General features: G+C 49.0%; 1 protein-coding gene across 3 annotated transcripts; it reads right to left on the minus strand.

Annotated features, from left to right (window-relative positions):
- Positions 1-2,803: 2,803 nt before the first annotated feature.
- On the minus strand, positions 2,804-14,959 carry LOC124475321 (LIM domain-binding protein 3-like). 3 transcript variants are annotated; one of them, XM_047031820.1, is made up of 11 exons: positions 14,851-14,959; positions 14,682-14,749; positions 14,258-14,584; positions 8,644-8,795; positions 8,461-8,533; positions 6,056-6,078; positions 5,069-5,266; positions 4,585-4,614; positions 3,419-3,588; positions 3,244-3,280; positions 2,804-2,972 (listed from the first exon to the last, which is right to left on the minus strand). In XM_047031820.1, the coding sequence occupies exons 1-11, from the start codon at positions 14,942-14,944 to the stop codon at positions 2,876-2,878; spliced, it is 1,269 nt and encodes a 422-aa protein (XP_046887776.1). In that variant the 5' UTR covers positions 14,945-14,959; the 3' UTR covers positions 2,804-2,875. The 3 variants fall into 3 exon arrangements, with proteins under 3 accessions (XP_046887776.1, XP_046887778.1, XP_046887777.1); XM_047031822.1 differs by having other exon boundaries at positions 14,722-14,749; positions 14,851-14,945; XM_047031821.1 differs by lacking the exon at positions 4,585-4,614.
- Between the last annotated feature and the right edge of the window lie 671 nt (positions 14,960-15,630).

Consider the following 15,630-nt stretch of genomic DNA (forward strand, 5'->3'; position numbering starts at 1 on the left):
AGTGGTGTAGGACAGAATAGTGGTGGTGTAGGTCTAGTGGTGGTGTAGGTCTAGTGGTGGTGTATGACAGAGTAGTGGTGGTGTAGGAAGACTAGTGGTGATGTAGGTCTAGTGGTGGTGTAGGTCTAGTGGTGGTGTATGACAGACTTGTGGTGGTGTAGGACAGACTAGTGGTGATGTAGGTCTAGTGGTGGTGTAGGTCTAGTGGTGGTGTAGGTCTAATGGTGGTGTAGGTCTAGTGGTGGTGTATGACAGACTAGTGGTGATGTAGGTCTAGTGGTGGTGTAGGACAGAGTAGTGGTGGTGTAGGACAGACTAGTGGTGGTGTAGGTCTAGTGGTGGTGTAGGACAGACTAGAGGTGGTGTAGGTCTAGTGGTGGTGTAGGTTTAGTGGTGGTTTAGGTGTAGTGGTGGTGTAGCTATAGTGGTGGTATAGGACAGACTAGTGGTGGTGTAGGTCTAGTGGTGGTGTAGGTCTAGTGGTGGTGTAGGACAGACTAGGGGTGGTGTAGGACAGACTAGTGGTGGTGTAGGTCTAGTGGTGGTGTAGGTCTAGTGGTGTTGTATGACAGATTTGTGGTGGTGTGGGTCTAGTGGTGGTGTAGGTCTAATGGTGATCTACTGGTGGTGTAGGTCTAATGGTGGTGTAGTGGTGGTGTAGGTCTTGTGGTAGTGTAGGACAGAGCATGTGAGCGGAGTGGAGAGCGTGAGCGGGCGGATTTTGGACCGAACGCAGAGCGGTATTTTTGAAAGGACGGAGCGTTGCTCTGTGTCCCGCTCCAAATTCCCTCCAATTTCACTCCAGGAATGCTCACGCCACGAGTCTGAAGCATTCCCAAACCCGACCCAGAATCCATCTGTGTCATGCATAGTTATTAACAGTAGACTTTTTTCAGTCAAAACATCGCCTCAATAATGGAGTTCACCAACTCCTTCAAAAAAGAAACTGAGAAGTCATGCAGGTGTACTATTAATATTAGTGCTGTCAGTTTAACGCGTTATTAACGGCGTTAACGCAAACCCAAATTATAGGCGTCAATTTTTGTATTGCGCGATTAACGTTCTTTTTGGCCTAGAAAACTTTTTAGTTTTTTTCACATGCTGTTGCAACAACTACCGACATTACAAAAACTACAACACTACACCGGATCTAGCTAGACCGGAAACAAAACAACAGGCACGCCACACACACTTGTTTGGGCTTGCAAGCTGGCTAAAGAGTAGTAGGCTAACTTTACGTTTTGAGTGGATGGCGAACGCGAGACGCCGAAATGGATGCCAATAAGATTCTGAATGGAAAGTTTACTTTAAAAAAAATTGCCAAATGGTCCCATTGACAAGACCAAAGTGATCTGTGTGTTTTGTCGTTGTGAACTGAGCTATCATCGCAGCACGTCCAGTCTGAAATACCACTTGATGGCCAAGCACACAGCTGATGCGAATTCTCCGCCCCCTCGTCAAAGCTAGGCGATTGCAATGTTGTTATCAATAAAAAAAAACATTTGCATCAAACAATCCGATCCACTTTTCCATGTTGATAAGAGCATTAAAATGAGAAAAAATTACGGGACAAAAAGAAATCATCAGAAATCATCAAAAGGGACATTTAGAATAGATAAAAATGTGCGATTAATTGCGATTAATCGCGAGTTAACTATGACATTAATGCGATTAATCGCGATTAAATATTTTAATATACTTACTATACTTACCCTACTTGCCTCTATGGAATGTCCCTGTACGTACTGTAAGTCGCTCTGGATAAGAACATCAGCTAAATGACTCAATGTAAATGTAAATGGTGGTGTAGGACTAGTGGTGGGGTAGGTCTAGTGGTGGTGTAGGACAGACTAGAGGCGGTGTAGGACTAGTGGTGGTGTAGGTCTAGTGGTGGTGTAGGTAGGACAGGTTAGTGCGTCCTGTATGAATTAGACTTCAAGTAAAGCAGCTTTATCAAAAGAATGTGAATACATGATCTGGATATCACACATAGAGATACACAGTTACAAAGCCTGTGCGTACGTTTGGTTTTGTGCTCCTGACATTTTGCTGTTAGGTTGGAAAAACAAGCGCTCATTCTTATCGTGTTTCTTCCGTGTAGCTATACCTCCCCCTGGTGGACAGGAGAACTCCTGCGTCATGACGCAGCATTAAACAGAGACCTGTCAGAAAAGGGAGACTCAGGGATTTTGGGGCCAAGTAAAGATTATGCAAGATCATTCCTTGTCCTCTCTGCTTGTGTTAGTCAGTGTTCAATTCCAGGTGCACAGTCAAAACTCAATGAATTTGATTTGGTTTAAAGAAAGTTTTTATTCACATGGTTAACAGTACAGTTCTTCATTTTTGTATTTTGGTATGTGTGTGTATTAGCGTACTTTTTCTTCTTCTTCAGAAAGCGAGTGTTTGTATTGGTGTGTTAGACACAGAAGTTACATGATTAGCTATACAATATATCTTCAATACTTTTTGTACAAATCCCTTTATTTTACGTAAGAGAGACAAAACCAAAAAGATAAAATAGACTAAAAGCAGAGGTACATTCTTGGCAGCAGATAGATACACACTGAACAGAAATATTGAGTCAACAGGGAAACAATCAGCACTCAGTAACAAGTAGTCTCACAAACTATTCAACTAGTCTACCAACCTAACTCACATCCCATAATCTCCTCTCCTATTCTCTCATCTCCTCCTCTCTCCTCTTCTCTTCTCTCCTCTTCTCCTCTCCTCTCCTCTCCTCTCCTCTCCTCTCCTCTCCTCTCCTCTCCTCTCCTCTCCTCTCCTCTCCTCTCCTCTCCTCTCCTCTCCTCTCCTCTCCTCTCCTCTCCTCTCCTCTCCTCTCCTCTCCTCTCCTCTCCACTCCTCCTACATCACTTTACTCCTGGATGTTGAGGATCTGTGCAGACAGTCCGTGGTGCCAGTTCTTGAGCTTGGCAAAGCGAGGACCCTTCACCTCTGACTCAAACTTCTCCCTGAGGAAGAGAGACCAGACAGGCAGCAGGTCAGACAGTCACACATCACACAACCACATCACTCACACCACACTGTAGATATCACACATACACACCCCACTGGATGTCACATACACACACCACACTGGATGTCACACACACACATACACACACACCGCACTGGATGTCACACACACACACACACACTCATACCATGGATATAACACACACGTCTGTGGATACATGTATATCTCATTTCCATTTCCTCCTGTCCCAAAACCTTCCTCCTCACCTCGACCTCTGCAAGGCCTCCTCGTCTGGGTCTTGTACTGCATGAAGGGAGAAGAAGGAAGAGAGGACAAGGGAGGGGGTAGTGGAGGGGAGAAGGGACAAACAGGTTACACTCAAAGAAGAGAGCTTGGTGCCGAGCCAGACAGAGAGGTTGCAGGTGAAGGTGGGGTACTGACAGTATTCAGTGCCGGTGATGTGAGCCAGGATCCGGAAGCTCTTGGACTGCAGGTTGGCAGCCCGATGTGTCCACTCAGACATGTCCTGGTTCCTCTCGTTGGGCTTGAGCACAGCCTGGTAGACGGGGGACGCGCTGTCCACCACGCACTCTTTGACAGGCAGGGGGCCACTGGAGGAGGGAGTCACACTTAGCAACCACTCCACTCACCAATGGGTGTGTTTGTGTGTGTGTGGGGGGGGGGGGGGGGCATGGATGTATGGGGTGTGTGTGCCAGTATGCTTGTGTGACTGAGTGTGTGGGTGTGTGACTGAGTGAATGAGAGTGTGTGAGTGAGTGTGTGTGATTGAGAGAGAAAGAGACAGAGAGAGAGAGACAGAGAGAGTGAGAGAGAGAGAGAGAGAGAGTGAGAGAGAGAGAGAGAGAGAGAGAGAGAGAGAGAGAGAGAGAGAGAGAGAGAGAGAGAGAGAGAGAGAGAGAGAGAGAGAGAGAAAGAAAGAGAGTGTGAGTGAGTGAGTGAGTGAGTGTGGGTGAGTGAATGAATGAGGGAGTAAATGTCCACCAGGACATCCAAATGCATGCCCGCACGCTTCGTTCAGCTGGAGGGATATTGCACATCTATGTGAGTGTTCACCAAACACAGTGCTTGATTAATGGTTCAGAGAGAAGAGTTTAACGGGTGATAGGCTGCTCAGAACATTCCCATGTCAGAAGAACCAATCAAATCCTGATTAGAATCAGTAAGACCCTGGTTCTGGTGTTAGGTACAACCCACCATCATGCCAACAAAGTTTCCCATCACCAATCTCCATCATGCCCTCCAGATGTATGAGAAGAACACAGTGTGAACAGCAAACACTTCCAAGATGGCTACCGACAACACTGACTGGTTAAACAAACCCTGTCCCCATCAGAGACTCGGTACGGTGTTAGACGACTGTTCACGGCCATCACTGTCCTAACAGTGGGTGCCAGGAACCTGTTCTGTTGTGGACACACATGAAACACGCTGACAGAAGGACATGTGGCCTTCAGGATGCACGAGTCCCATGACATCACACGGGGCCGTTGTTAGTTTGAGACAGACTGCAGGAGCCCTGCAGACAGTTTAGGAAGACACGCATCTTGTCGTTCCAGATGTGTGGGCCTTGTGTGGGCGGTACTTACGCTAGGGGGGAACCTGCTGGGGCTTCCTCTCTGGGGTCACATGATCAAACAGGAAGTGGGTGAGGGGAAGGAGGTTTAGATGACACAGGTGTTGGTGGTTGGGTTGATGGTGGATGGAATGACCGGAGCGAGGCGTGACAGAGGAGAGATGGCAGTGACACAGATGACAAGTTGAAAATCCAGAAACACAACGCCGGTGAAGACCGGACAGAGAACCTCCCAGTCTGTCATCACCGTGACATGATCACATGACCTGCTCCTACACTGTCAAGCTTCACACGTGAGAAACCCCTAGGCTGTGGAATAAAAACCTGGGCCACTGCTCAATACAGGAGAGGATTCTGTGTTCAGGTGAGGCATGGGCTGAGCTGACCCGGGCTCGGGGTCAGTGTGTGTGTGTGTGTGTGTGTGTGAGGAGAAGGGAGCGTGTGGACAGCACAGAGGGCGGTGAGGCGGAGGGCGGTGCAGGTTAGCGTGGACTCACCCGTCATGTCCCTTGCCCTGGGACTGTCCTGCGATGGCATCCATGATGGCGTCCTGAGAGTACATGCTGATTGGCGTGTTATACTGGGCGTGGACAATGGTGGCCTTGCCCCCAGGGCCCCTCACCTCGATGGGCTTGTGGGTGGACAGGGCCGAGTCCTTCAGGGCGATGGGGTTGAAGCTAGGGACGTACTCCGTACTGCGGTTAGAAAGCGAGGGGTCAGGGGTCGGGGGTTAGAATAGGTGGACGAGGCCCGAGGGGTCAGGATCGTGGTTGTGGGTTTGAGACGACCAGAGGGAAAACACAGGGAGGGAGAGAGGAGAGAGGAGAGGGAGCATGTCAGACTGGTGGAGGTACAACTCTCTATCGCCTCCCTCTGTTCTCTCGCTAGAATCACACTGGTATTCAGCATCGTACTTCCACGAACCAATATAACAATCCTACACGAACACCTTCCATCACGCTTGCCAATCATTAGTATTCACTGTAAACTGCAAACTGTTGCTGGTACACAACCAAGGATTATTCCCAGTTTAGTTTAGGTCAGACACTATAGACACACACACACACACACCACACACACACATACGGATACACACACCACAGCATCAGATAGCTTTAATGTTACAAACTTGCGTGGACAGATTACCCATGTCGGTTCAGACGCTACAGTAGACAAGGGGGTGCATTGACATGAACCCATGAACACAACAAATGTACAACCGTTATCGGTGTTATAATCATGGGAATCCTACACAAAGACTGCAAGCTGAGGTCACACATCCGAACCAGAGACAAACACCTTGTCTGCATTCCTACTGATGGCTCGAACACCACAGTAACTCATGGAACAGTACTCATAGGCTGGGCGGGCATGATGCCATTCATTTAACTATGAACACACACACACACACACACACACACACACACACACACAGAGGCACACTCAGAGTTCATGCACATTGTGCACACACAGGTGGTACTGACTTTGCGGCCGTGTTTGCAATGACCTGAGAGGGAGAGAGGGGGGGAGGGATGGAGAGTGGTGGAGAGAGAGTAACAGAGAGCGAGAGGGGGAAAGAGAGACATCGAGAGACAGTCAGAGAGATAGAGACACCAGAGACAGAAAGAAAGCGAGATCAAGAGATCGAGGGATAGAGAAAAAGACAAAGAGAAGAGACGACACGGTAATAAATCCTGAAGGTTGCGTATGTGAGCCAGGCTGCAGTGTATGTCCTGCAGGTAAGAATAGCAGCTGGGATCACACTGACCATTCCCAGAATTCCCTGCAACAGGGCCCGCACTGACTGACAGGGACAGGCGTTCCTCAGTCACATGACTGGGGTGGGGGCGACACGAGTTACACACACACGAACACAAACAGACACACGTACCCACGAACACGTGCTCATGCTTTTGGCTCCGGCACTCCTTGCGTGCACAGTCATCCATCAATGCGGATGAGGGTAATCTGAGTGTGCACGTGGCTGGGACGAGGTCCCTTCAGAGACGGGCTCTTTCCCAGGATGGAGAGGGGGCGTTGGGGGGGGGGGGGGGGGAGGCAGGGGAGGTGAGGTAGAGGAAGGGGGAGTCGGGAGAGGGTGAGGGAGCGGTAGGGGTGAGGCAGGGGTGAGGCGGGGGTGAGGCGGGGGAGGGCGGGGGAGGGCGGGGGGTGGTATGGGTGTGCATGGCAGGACCGTGTGTAATCACAGTGGTACATTCCACACCCGGGGGGAACAGCCGCTCCTGGGTGTGTGCCAGGGTTAGAGCCGGCCGCTGCTCGTCCCCGGGGACGCTGGCGTGACAACACGCACGTCTAACTGTCAGCGGGTCACCCTGTCCCCGGCCACACTGACCGGCGGATAGATGAGCCGCTCACCCAAGCAGCCCAGCCATGTCCCGCAGAGTGTCCGCGAGCGAGCTCCTCCAGTCCCTAACCTCCACCCTATTAAAGCCCTCAGAGGAGCCACAAGCAGGTGTGTATCTTCACGAAGAGCGTAATGGTCCGTGTGTGTGTGTTTAGCAGCTCCTCGGAGGATTCTGTAGGCGACCCTCTCCACGTGACCCTGGGGGCTGGCCAGCTGTGTCCCTCACGCTCAGAATAGAGGGGGGCTCACGTGCACGTGCCACCGGAATGTGTTCCAGGACGATGACGACATGTTCTGAGTATTCTTCATCACGGTCCTGTTAATGTGAACATACACACACAAGAGGGGGGCAGGTGGGGGTAAGAGGTGTGAGTGTGCCAGTGCAACCCCCCCCCCCCCTCCACCTAAAACACACATTTGTCAAGTGTGTTCTACTCCGTCACAGAAGGCCAACCAGTGAAGTTCCCAGTTAGAGAGCGTGTGAAGCCTGCTAGGCTGTGTTGGATGGGGTCTTCATTTGGAGGTAGTGGTGAGGGGCTGTGGGGCACACCCATACACATTTTCATTCCCTATGGGTTACTTTGTTTTGTGGACTTTCCCTTTCATCACCAACCTTAAGAAAGACAGTCCACTGGCCGCCGCCCCCTCCCCCAGCATGCCTTGCAGCAGGGCCATCTCTCCGAGAGTCTGGGCCGAGTAGAGGCCAGCGGGGGAGTTGTACTGCCCCCACTGGCCTGGAGGAGAGAGCGCTGGAGGAGAGAGCGCCGGAGGAGTGAGCGCTGGAGGAGAGACCGCTGGAGGAGAGACCGCTGAAGGAGAGACCGCGGGGGGCTTGGGGGCGGGGGCGAAGTGATGCACAGACTCTGCTGGGAGCAGGTTGGTCTTGGAGGGTTTTTTAGCCAATCGGATTCCAAACTTCACAGGTGCCTCCATTTCTTCTTCTTGATCAACATTCACCTCTCCCTCCTTCACAGGAAGAGTGGGAGAGTCAGACAGACAGGTGAAAGAGGAACAAAAAAGGGCTGAGGTGTTGAGGAAGAGACAGAAGGAGAGAGGGAGAGACAGAGAGAGTGAGAGACAGGGAGAGACAGCAAGAGAGACAGAAAGAGAGAAAGAGAGAGATTTGCCGAATTTGATTCCACTCTGTGTCAGTAGTTTGTGCGTGAATGGGACACAGGGTAGACTATACTTGGGCTTGAGGGCTTGACAGGGGGAGACAAGGGTGTGGGTCAGCATCTTGGTGCTTAGTTGACCCAGCGTCAGACCCCTCCTTGAGAAAAGCCTACAGTCGGTTCTACAGTAGCTGTACAAAGACAATAGAGGGCACCAGAGTACAATCGTTGGCCCCTACGTTCGTCCTTTGGGGAAACTGGTTTCTTTGCACACACAAACAATCACATTCGTAACAATGAACACTGAAAACAGTATACACAAAAAGCATAGAAAGACAGAGACAGTATATCATTGAGTGTTTGTCTGTATGTGTGTGTGTTTGTGTGGGGGGGGGGGGGGGTATGTGCTTACCTTCTGGTGGGGGATGACAGACATGGGAGACTCCATTCTTGGAGTTCCTGTTGAAAGGTTTGGACGTTTCGATCTGAAAGCACATTCGACAATAGGGTCTTTTTAACACGTCAAGTGCAGTTTGATCTGCATACGGCCTTTCACAGTGAAGCAATGGTGCCCCTAGAATGTTGGACTGGTTACTTGTGCATGGTGAGCACCAGTTTGCTGGTGGCTTTCTTGATCTTGTTCTGGGCCTCCAGGTGCGTCATCCCATCGGTGCTGATGCCGTCGATGGAGGAGATGATGTCGCCCTGAGTCAGACTGCCCCCGGCTGCCTTGCTCCCTGTAGTTATCTGGGGGGGGAGAGGCAGGGGGAGAGAAGGTGAGACCCAGCTCCATATACTGGAGACAGGGACCCTCTCTCGCACACACACACACACACACACACACACACATAAGGGGCCCAGGGGGGATCTGCATGGTCCTTATACAGGGGTGAGGTAGTGAGGTATGAGCTGAGCAGGTAAGCCAGGGCCCAACACGGTACCCTTGGGTGGGGGAGGGGGGAGGTGTGGGTGGTGGTTAGGGGTGCTGGGGGGGGGGGGGGGGGGCTATGTTCCTTGGCCCAGTGCTGGAGGAGCGGATCCACTCCAACTATCCCACCGAGCCAGCAGAACCTGAGTCGCGTGTGTTTCCTGGCAGGGGGAGCGGAGACGAGCCGGGGCCTGGTCGTGCCGTGCGTGGCTCGTCAGGAGGAGGGGGCGGAGAGGAGTGGGAGTCAGAACAAACACAATCAGCTGTTTCAACTGCACTGCCTTTCTCCCAGCTCTCTTGTGGTAACGGAGAGCTGAGGGGGCAAAGTTATGATCCGGGCAGGATCCTCTTGTTACTGGCGAGGACAACTTGTTGGGTTTGAAGGAGGAACTGGAAGCCGTCCCTGAGCGCTTGGGCTGATGGGGTCCTGTGTAGCTATTGGACAGGGCTGGAGCCAGGTGGAGAGGTCATGTTTAGGTTGCTCAAAGGAACATGTCGGTATGTGCAAGGGTATGGATGAAGTATGTACTGTTGGCAAAGCTAGCTAGGGCGCTGTACTGTAGCCAGTGCTAGCTGGGACTAGGGGCTGTGGCTGTACTGTGGCCAGTGCTAGCTGGGGCTAGGGGCTGTGGCTGTACTGTGGCCAGTGCTAGCTGGGGCTGTGGCTGTACTGTGGCCAGTGCTAGCTGGGGCTGTGGCTGTACTGTAGCCAGTGCTAGCTGGGGCTAGGGGCTGTGGCTGTACTGTAGCCAGTGCTAGCTGGGGCTAGGGGCTGTGGCTGTACTGTGGCCAGTGCTAGCTGGGGCTGTGGCTGTACTGTAACCAGTGCTAGCTGGGGCTAGGGGCTGTGGCTGTACTGTAGCCAGTGCTAGCTGGGGCTAGGGGCTGTGGCTGTACTGTAGCCAGTGCTAGCTGGGGCTAGGGCCTTGGCTGTACTGTAGCCAGTGCTAGCTGGGGCTGTGGCTGCTGTAGCCAGTGCTAGCTGGGGCTAGGGGGCTGTGGCTGTACTGTAGCCAGTGCTAGCTGGGGCTAGGGGCTGTGGCTGTACTGTAGCCAGTGCTAGCTGGGGCTGTGACTGGGGAATGGGCATAGGGCCGAGAGGAATACAGTCTAGGCTTACATGCAGCTCGTTAAAGAGTTAAAAATAAAGACTGCTTCACTCTTGTTGACCCCACTCAACCCCCCCCCCACCCCCCTCTTCACCTGCTACTGTCCCTCTATGAGGACTTCCTGTCTTCACACTTGTCTCTCTTTTCATCACCCTTTGCCCTTTTTGATTACACTTTACATTAGTGTTATGCCGCTACTTACAGTGTTACCAGAAGTACTGTGTACTGTAGTAGGCCATGTAACATGTATTGTATACTTTTGCCAATTACATTGTAAATCCTGTCATTGTAAATGAGCAATATGTGTGATAATATATGCATACAGCCCTGTATAGACCTTAGATATCCCTTGGGGATCAGTGAAGAACCAAACAGGCCTACTACCACAAACAGTAAACCAAACAATGCTTGGCAGAATGTATTTCAGTTAAGTAATCACAAGCTGTTCAACAAAGTACCTGTTACACAGTACTTCCTTATGCACTTATGTTTCAAGTGATAAACCTTTTTCCTCTGCTCCCCTCTCCTCGCCCTCCTTTCCTTGACCTCCCCTCTCCTCTCCTCCTTCTTCAGCCATTTCTTCTCATCATCAGCATTTTTTTTTTTTCACTTTCAATGGTATTCTTTTCATCTTTCAATCCGTCTCACTTTGTATCAGTGATGGTTCTACTCTGAAGACGTGTGTGTGTTCCTGTTTGGAGGGGGAGATTAATCTTGCTTTTGAAAGAGCAATGTTTTCTCAGTCCACTTCACCGCCCTCAGCCTGCAACATGTTGATCAAACTAGACCATACACATACACAGGCGCACGCACATACTTCTCTATCATTCATACACAAGATCAAACACTGAATATTCACAACTGACATTACACACATAAAAAACAAAACAAACGTTCATCCTGGCTGGAGATGAAAGACTTTCAATTGTCTCCGTCAAGTACTGATCGCGTCTGCAGATGCAGGGTATACTGTTCACAAGTGAATGAAAATATGACTTCTGTTATATAAAAAGACAAAAATGAGGACTTTGTTCCATGAAAACACAGATCGTAAGTTAAGTCTTGTTTGTGCTTTGTAAATGGTCTCCTTTCAGCAGCAAAGAAATACCCTTCAATGGCACAGCAGCATCTAGTGGTCACCCAGAAGCCAATCAGAAGTCCCACACATCTTTCAAATCAAGTTAGTTTATCGACCGAGCGACATGTTGGCTATATAAAGAATAATTAAAGTCTTAATTGAAGAATTCAAGTCTTACTGATACATTCACTGTCAGCGTGAGTAAAACACTCCCAAAATCATATTTCCTGTCTATAAAAAATTAAAAAGTTAGATAGTTAGGCATATACATGCAGTTAGTGATATAATAATTTTGTTAAAGTGAACATTACAACAACGTGTAAATTTGTTTAAAAATCACTACAATTTTTCTGCATTCAAGCAGGATGGTTTTGAAAAGTAAGGATGCCACAAAAGTAGGCTAGCCGTGTTTCGAGAATAAACTTAGGATTCCGTCTTGCGTGGTACTATAACTTCTGTAAGTTGGCAACTAGCAAATAATAATAGATAGACAAAAAGGTATTTTGAAGTTCAGCTACAAGTTCAACCCAGTTCTGTCAACAAGATCCAAGTTATGTGCCGGTACTTCCAATGTGAGTCACAGGAGTTAACCAGTCTTAATGCAATGTGCTAGCGGTGGTCAAGTACATTAATCTAACAATGATTCCAAGAAGCTGTGTCTGTCTGAGAGTATTTAGATTGTCTCGAGAACCGTTTGTTGTTAAAACCTGGAAGGAGGCTTTCAGGAACCAAGAACGTGCAGTGCCACTTGGGACGTTGTTTGGACCAGCGGATTGCATTTGCAAACTAGATGGTGGCCAGATATATAAACACATCACCGTCATTTTCAATGTTCTCTCCTGTCTCCAATGATATTTGTTGACCAGTGAGTGGTGTTCTTGGTCAACAAAGTTGTCTCACTTTTGTTACTTCTACATCCCCACTCTGTCACATCATAGGCCTACTATCATTACCATTTGGCAAGAATCTCTGTATGCGCACAAGCCAATAAATAAATATAAGGACATGTTTCAACAACAATGTACTAAAAACAGAAATGTTTTCATTTAGCGTGTTTTAAAGGTTTCACGTCACCGACATCATCACAGGCACTGTGCCTTATCTGTAATTTCAGGATCTGTGTGTGTGTGCCACCAATTTTATCACAGGCACTGTGCACTATATAGTTCAAGTAATCTGTATTTGTGTTTCCCTTACGTCTTAATCACCGACTGCATCATGGGCACTGCACTAGTTTACATAAAGTAAGTACATTGTGTCCACTCCCATGTTGCTATGAGTATTAAAAGCTTGAAAATACTCTTACATGGTAAATATTTGAAGAGAACCATTTGTCATTAATAGTTACTCTTCCTCCCTGTGCTTCATCAGCTGTTGACCGCTGGCTAGTCTAGTAGCTCAAACAATAGCATTCTAACATTCTAGTAACAATAGTATACAGTATTCTCTCGGTTTAAGTTATTAGATAACCATTGACAAACATTTTCAACTCTCTGGCAAGCTGGCTGAGAAGGAAAACCAGTGACGATCACGGCGTCTTTCTGAAGAGTTCAGAGATTTTCAACAAGCGACCGCTGCTCAAAAAGGTGGTAGGGCTCAGAGGGCTCAAGACATGTGCATGCGCTCTCTCCTCAATAGAAAACATAGAAACAAAAATACTTCATGGACACTCAGCCTAACGGATCTCTATAATAGCAGTCCATTCATAAATGCAGTCCATTTACCATCCTATGATAATACTGGCAACTACTGGTCACTACAATCGTGATTTTAAATGTCATACCATTTCATATCTAATAGTTCACAAACTTGCAGAATTGAGCCACCTTAGCAGAAAGCTGAGAGCTTTTCGGTGTTCCATATCAAAGTAGATGTAAACATCCAGTCTCTTGGTTCTGACTTGAATAAGAATGTGAAGCGTTCTCTTAGTCTAAAAGCTGCCTGACAAGACACATCGTGCCCCCTGCTCCAGCTAAACACCTGCCCAACACAACATTACTGGAAATGGATCAGTGTTTGTCTGCCCACTAAAGCTCTGGGTCAGACAACAATAAACATGTCTGGAGTCACGAGTGACTTGCAGTGACATATGGACTCATCCCATAGGAATGAAGGTACTCTGCACACACACATCCGTGCTTGCACAGGCACACAGGTATGAACAATCATGCTGACGGGAACACTCAGAATGTGAGCACTCAGAATAGACCGTACAAGGATGACCTGAGTCAGTCTTCCACACGTGCTAACACACATACACAGCCCTGGGTGGTATCCAGGGACTCCAACCGTACATCCATCCATCCATACTGAATTATTTGGAAGTTTATAAATATTGTGTTTCCACAGATAGTGTTCTCTACCATCAATCCCTCCCGACTCCCTGTGCCCTCTGCCGCCCCCTTTCAGCACAACTCCTCTCCTGTCTCTCCCTGCCCCGTTTCAGCACAACTCCTCTCCTCTCTCTCCCTGCCCCTTCCTCTGTCCCCCTCCAGATCTCCCCCAGACTCCCTCCCCATCTCCCCCAAACTGCTGTTTCCAGAGACACTGTAAAGTCGTCATCAGATGGAGGCTTTGCCAGAGGTGACAACAATACCCCTTTAACCCTGATGGGTCTTCCAGCATCAGAGGGCTGGAGGGAGGCAGGACAGGAGAGGAATGGAGAGGGAAAGGTGGAACACAGTACTCTCTGCCCCATTCTAGAACACTCAGGAGGTCAGTACATCCCCCGTCTGTCACTCACCGCACATTACATAACCCCTGCTCATCTAACACACACACACAAACACTACTAGCTGTACACACACACACATCAACACTCGTACACACACTCCAACACCTGTACACACACCAACACATGCATACCAATACCTGTACACACAGGCACACACACGAACATCAGTACATGAACCCACACCAACACACATAGACACGCACTCACACCAATACTCGTATACACACACACCACAAGTACACACATGTGCACACAGATACAAAGTAGGCATGCACATGCACGAATATACTTATAGAGCAAGGTTAAAGTGAGTTTTTGAGGATGTAGAATAGAGGAGCAGTTCAAAGGCAGTGCACTCACCCTGGAGATGGTGAGGGGCATGTTGAAGTCTTTCCCCCCTTGTAGTCTGAATCCCCACGGAGCAGGGCCGCTCAGAGTCACTGTGTACGTACTCATCTTTAGCTTTAGAGAACCCAACACAGCACTATTCCTCCTTGATCTCCTTCTCTCGTCCTTCCCCTCTGCTCTGTTGTGAGTGGTTGGCTCGCTGTCTCCCGCTGGCCTGTTAACGCAGGCTGTCGCTCTCTGCTGCTGCTCTCTCTCCACACGTTTTCTCCGTTCGTCTTTCTCTTTCTTCACCCGGCGGCGGGGACAAACACCTGGGGCAGGGAGGGGGGGCTGTGGAACCTGGCGAACACACATGCACACACGTAAGAGAGAACAACATACACAAGCCCCCCCCCCAAACACACACACACAGACACACACCCACACACACACACACCTCTCTGTCCTCGCCAGGAGAACAAAACTTTGTCACGAACCCTGAAACTCCCCGGTGTTTGCCTGCGTCTATTACCTCAGAACGCGAAACAACCCAGAGTCAAAACCTGAAATCCAATGTGAATAAAGTGTGCAATTTGTGTTAAGGTGTATGGGTGCGGAGGTCTTGCCTGAAGGGTGCAGGATGAGCAACAAACAGCCTAAGAATAGCAGAGCCCCTGGGCCTTTTAAGGGCTGGAACAGGAGCCATGGGAGGCCTCCCATGATGCACACAGCCAATATAGACTGCTCTTACTGCAACACATTCTCTCTCTTTCTCTCTCTCTCTCTCTCTCTCTCTCTCTCTCCCTCTCTCTCTCTCTCTCTCTCTCTCTCTCTCTCTCTCTCTCTCTCTCTCTCTCTCTCTCTCTCTGTCTTTCTCTCACACCCTCTTTTCATACCTCTGTCCTCAGCACTTAGCTTTTTCTGCTTTTTTCAACTACATCATAATCAGCTCCTGAGTCTCCAGACTCCTGTCTCTCTCCCCTTTCTCTCTCCCCCTCTCGCTCCCCCCTTTTATCCTTCTTTATCTCTCTATTCCTCTCTTTCTCTCTCTCTCTTTCACGCTCCAACTGGTCTCTTTAACAGCTCTTAGAAGGGAAACAACAAATTACTCTGTTCTGATTCTCAGAAACACCTCCACAGAAATAATCTCTCGTTAATGTGTGTGCGTGGTTGATGGAGCGAGAGATGATGTAAATAAACAGCAGTGCAGATCATTTACATGTTCAGGAATTACAAACTGTTGGTGCGAGCCTGGTTTTGCTGTGATGGTGCAGTAAAACATAATCTGTCAGTGCAGAAGACGCGTACCTGCATATATAGGCTGAATCAAGGCATATCTTTGACACCTCTGCATTGCAAAATAATAAGCACACACACTCCAACAAGTTGTTAGACCATTTTATAAT

This window comes from Hypomesus transpacificus, chromosome 13, assembly GCF_021917145.1.
Source record: "Hypomesus transpacificus isolate Combined female chromosome 13, fHypTra1, whole genome shotgun sequence".
Lineage (NCBI taxonomy): Eukaryota > Metazoa > Chordata > Actinopteri > Osmeriformes > Osmeridae > Hypomesus > Hypomesus transpacificus.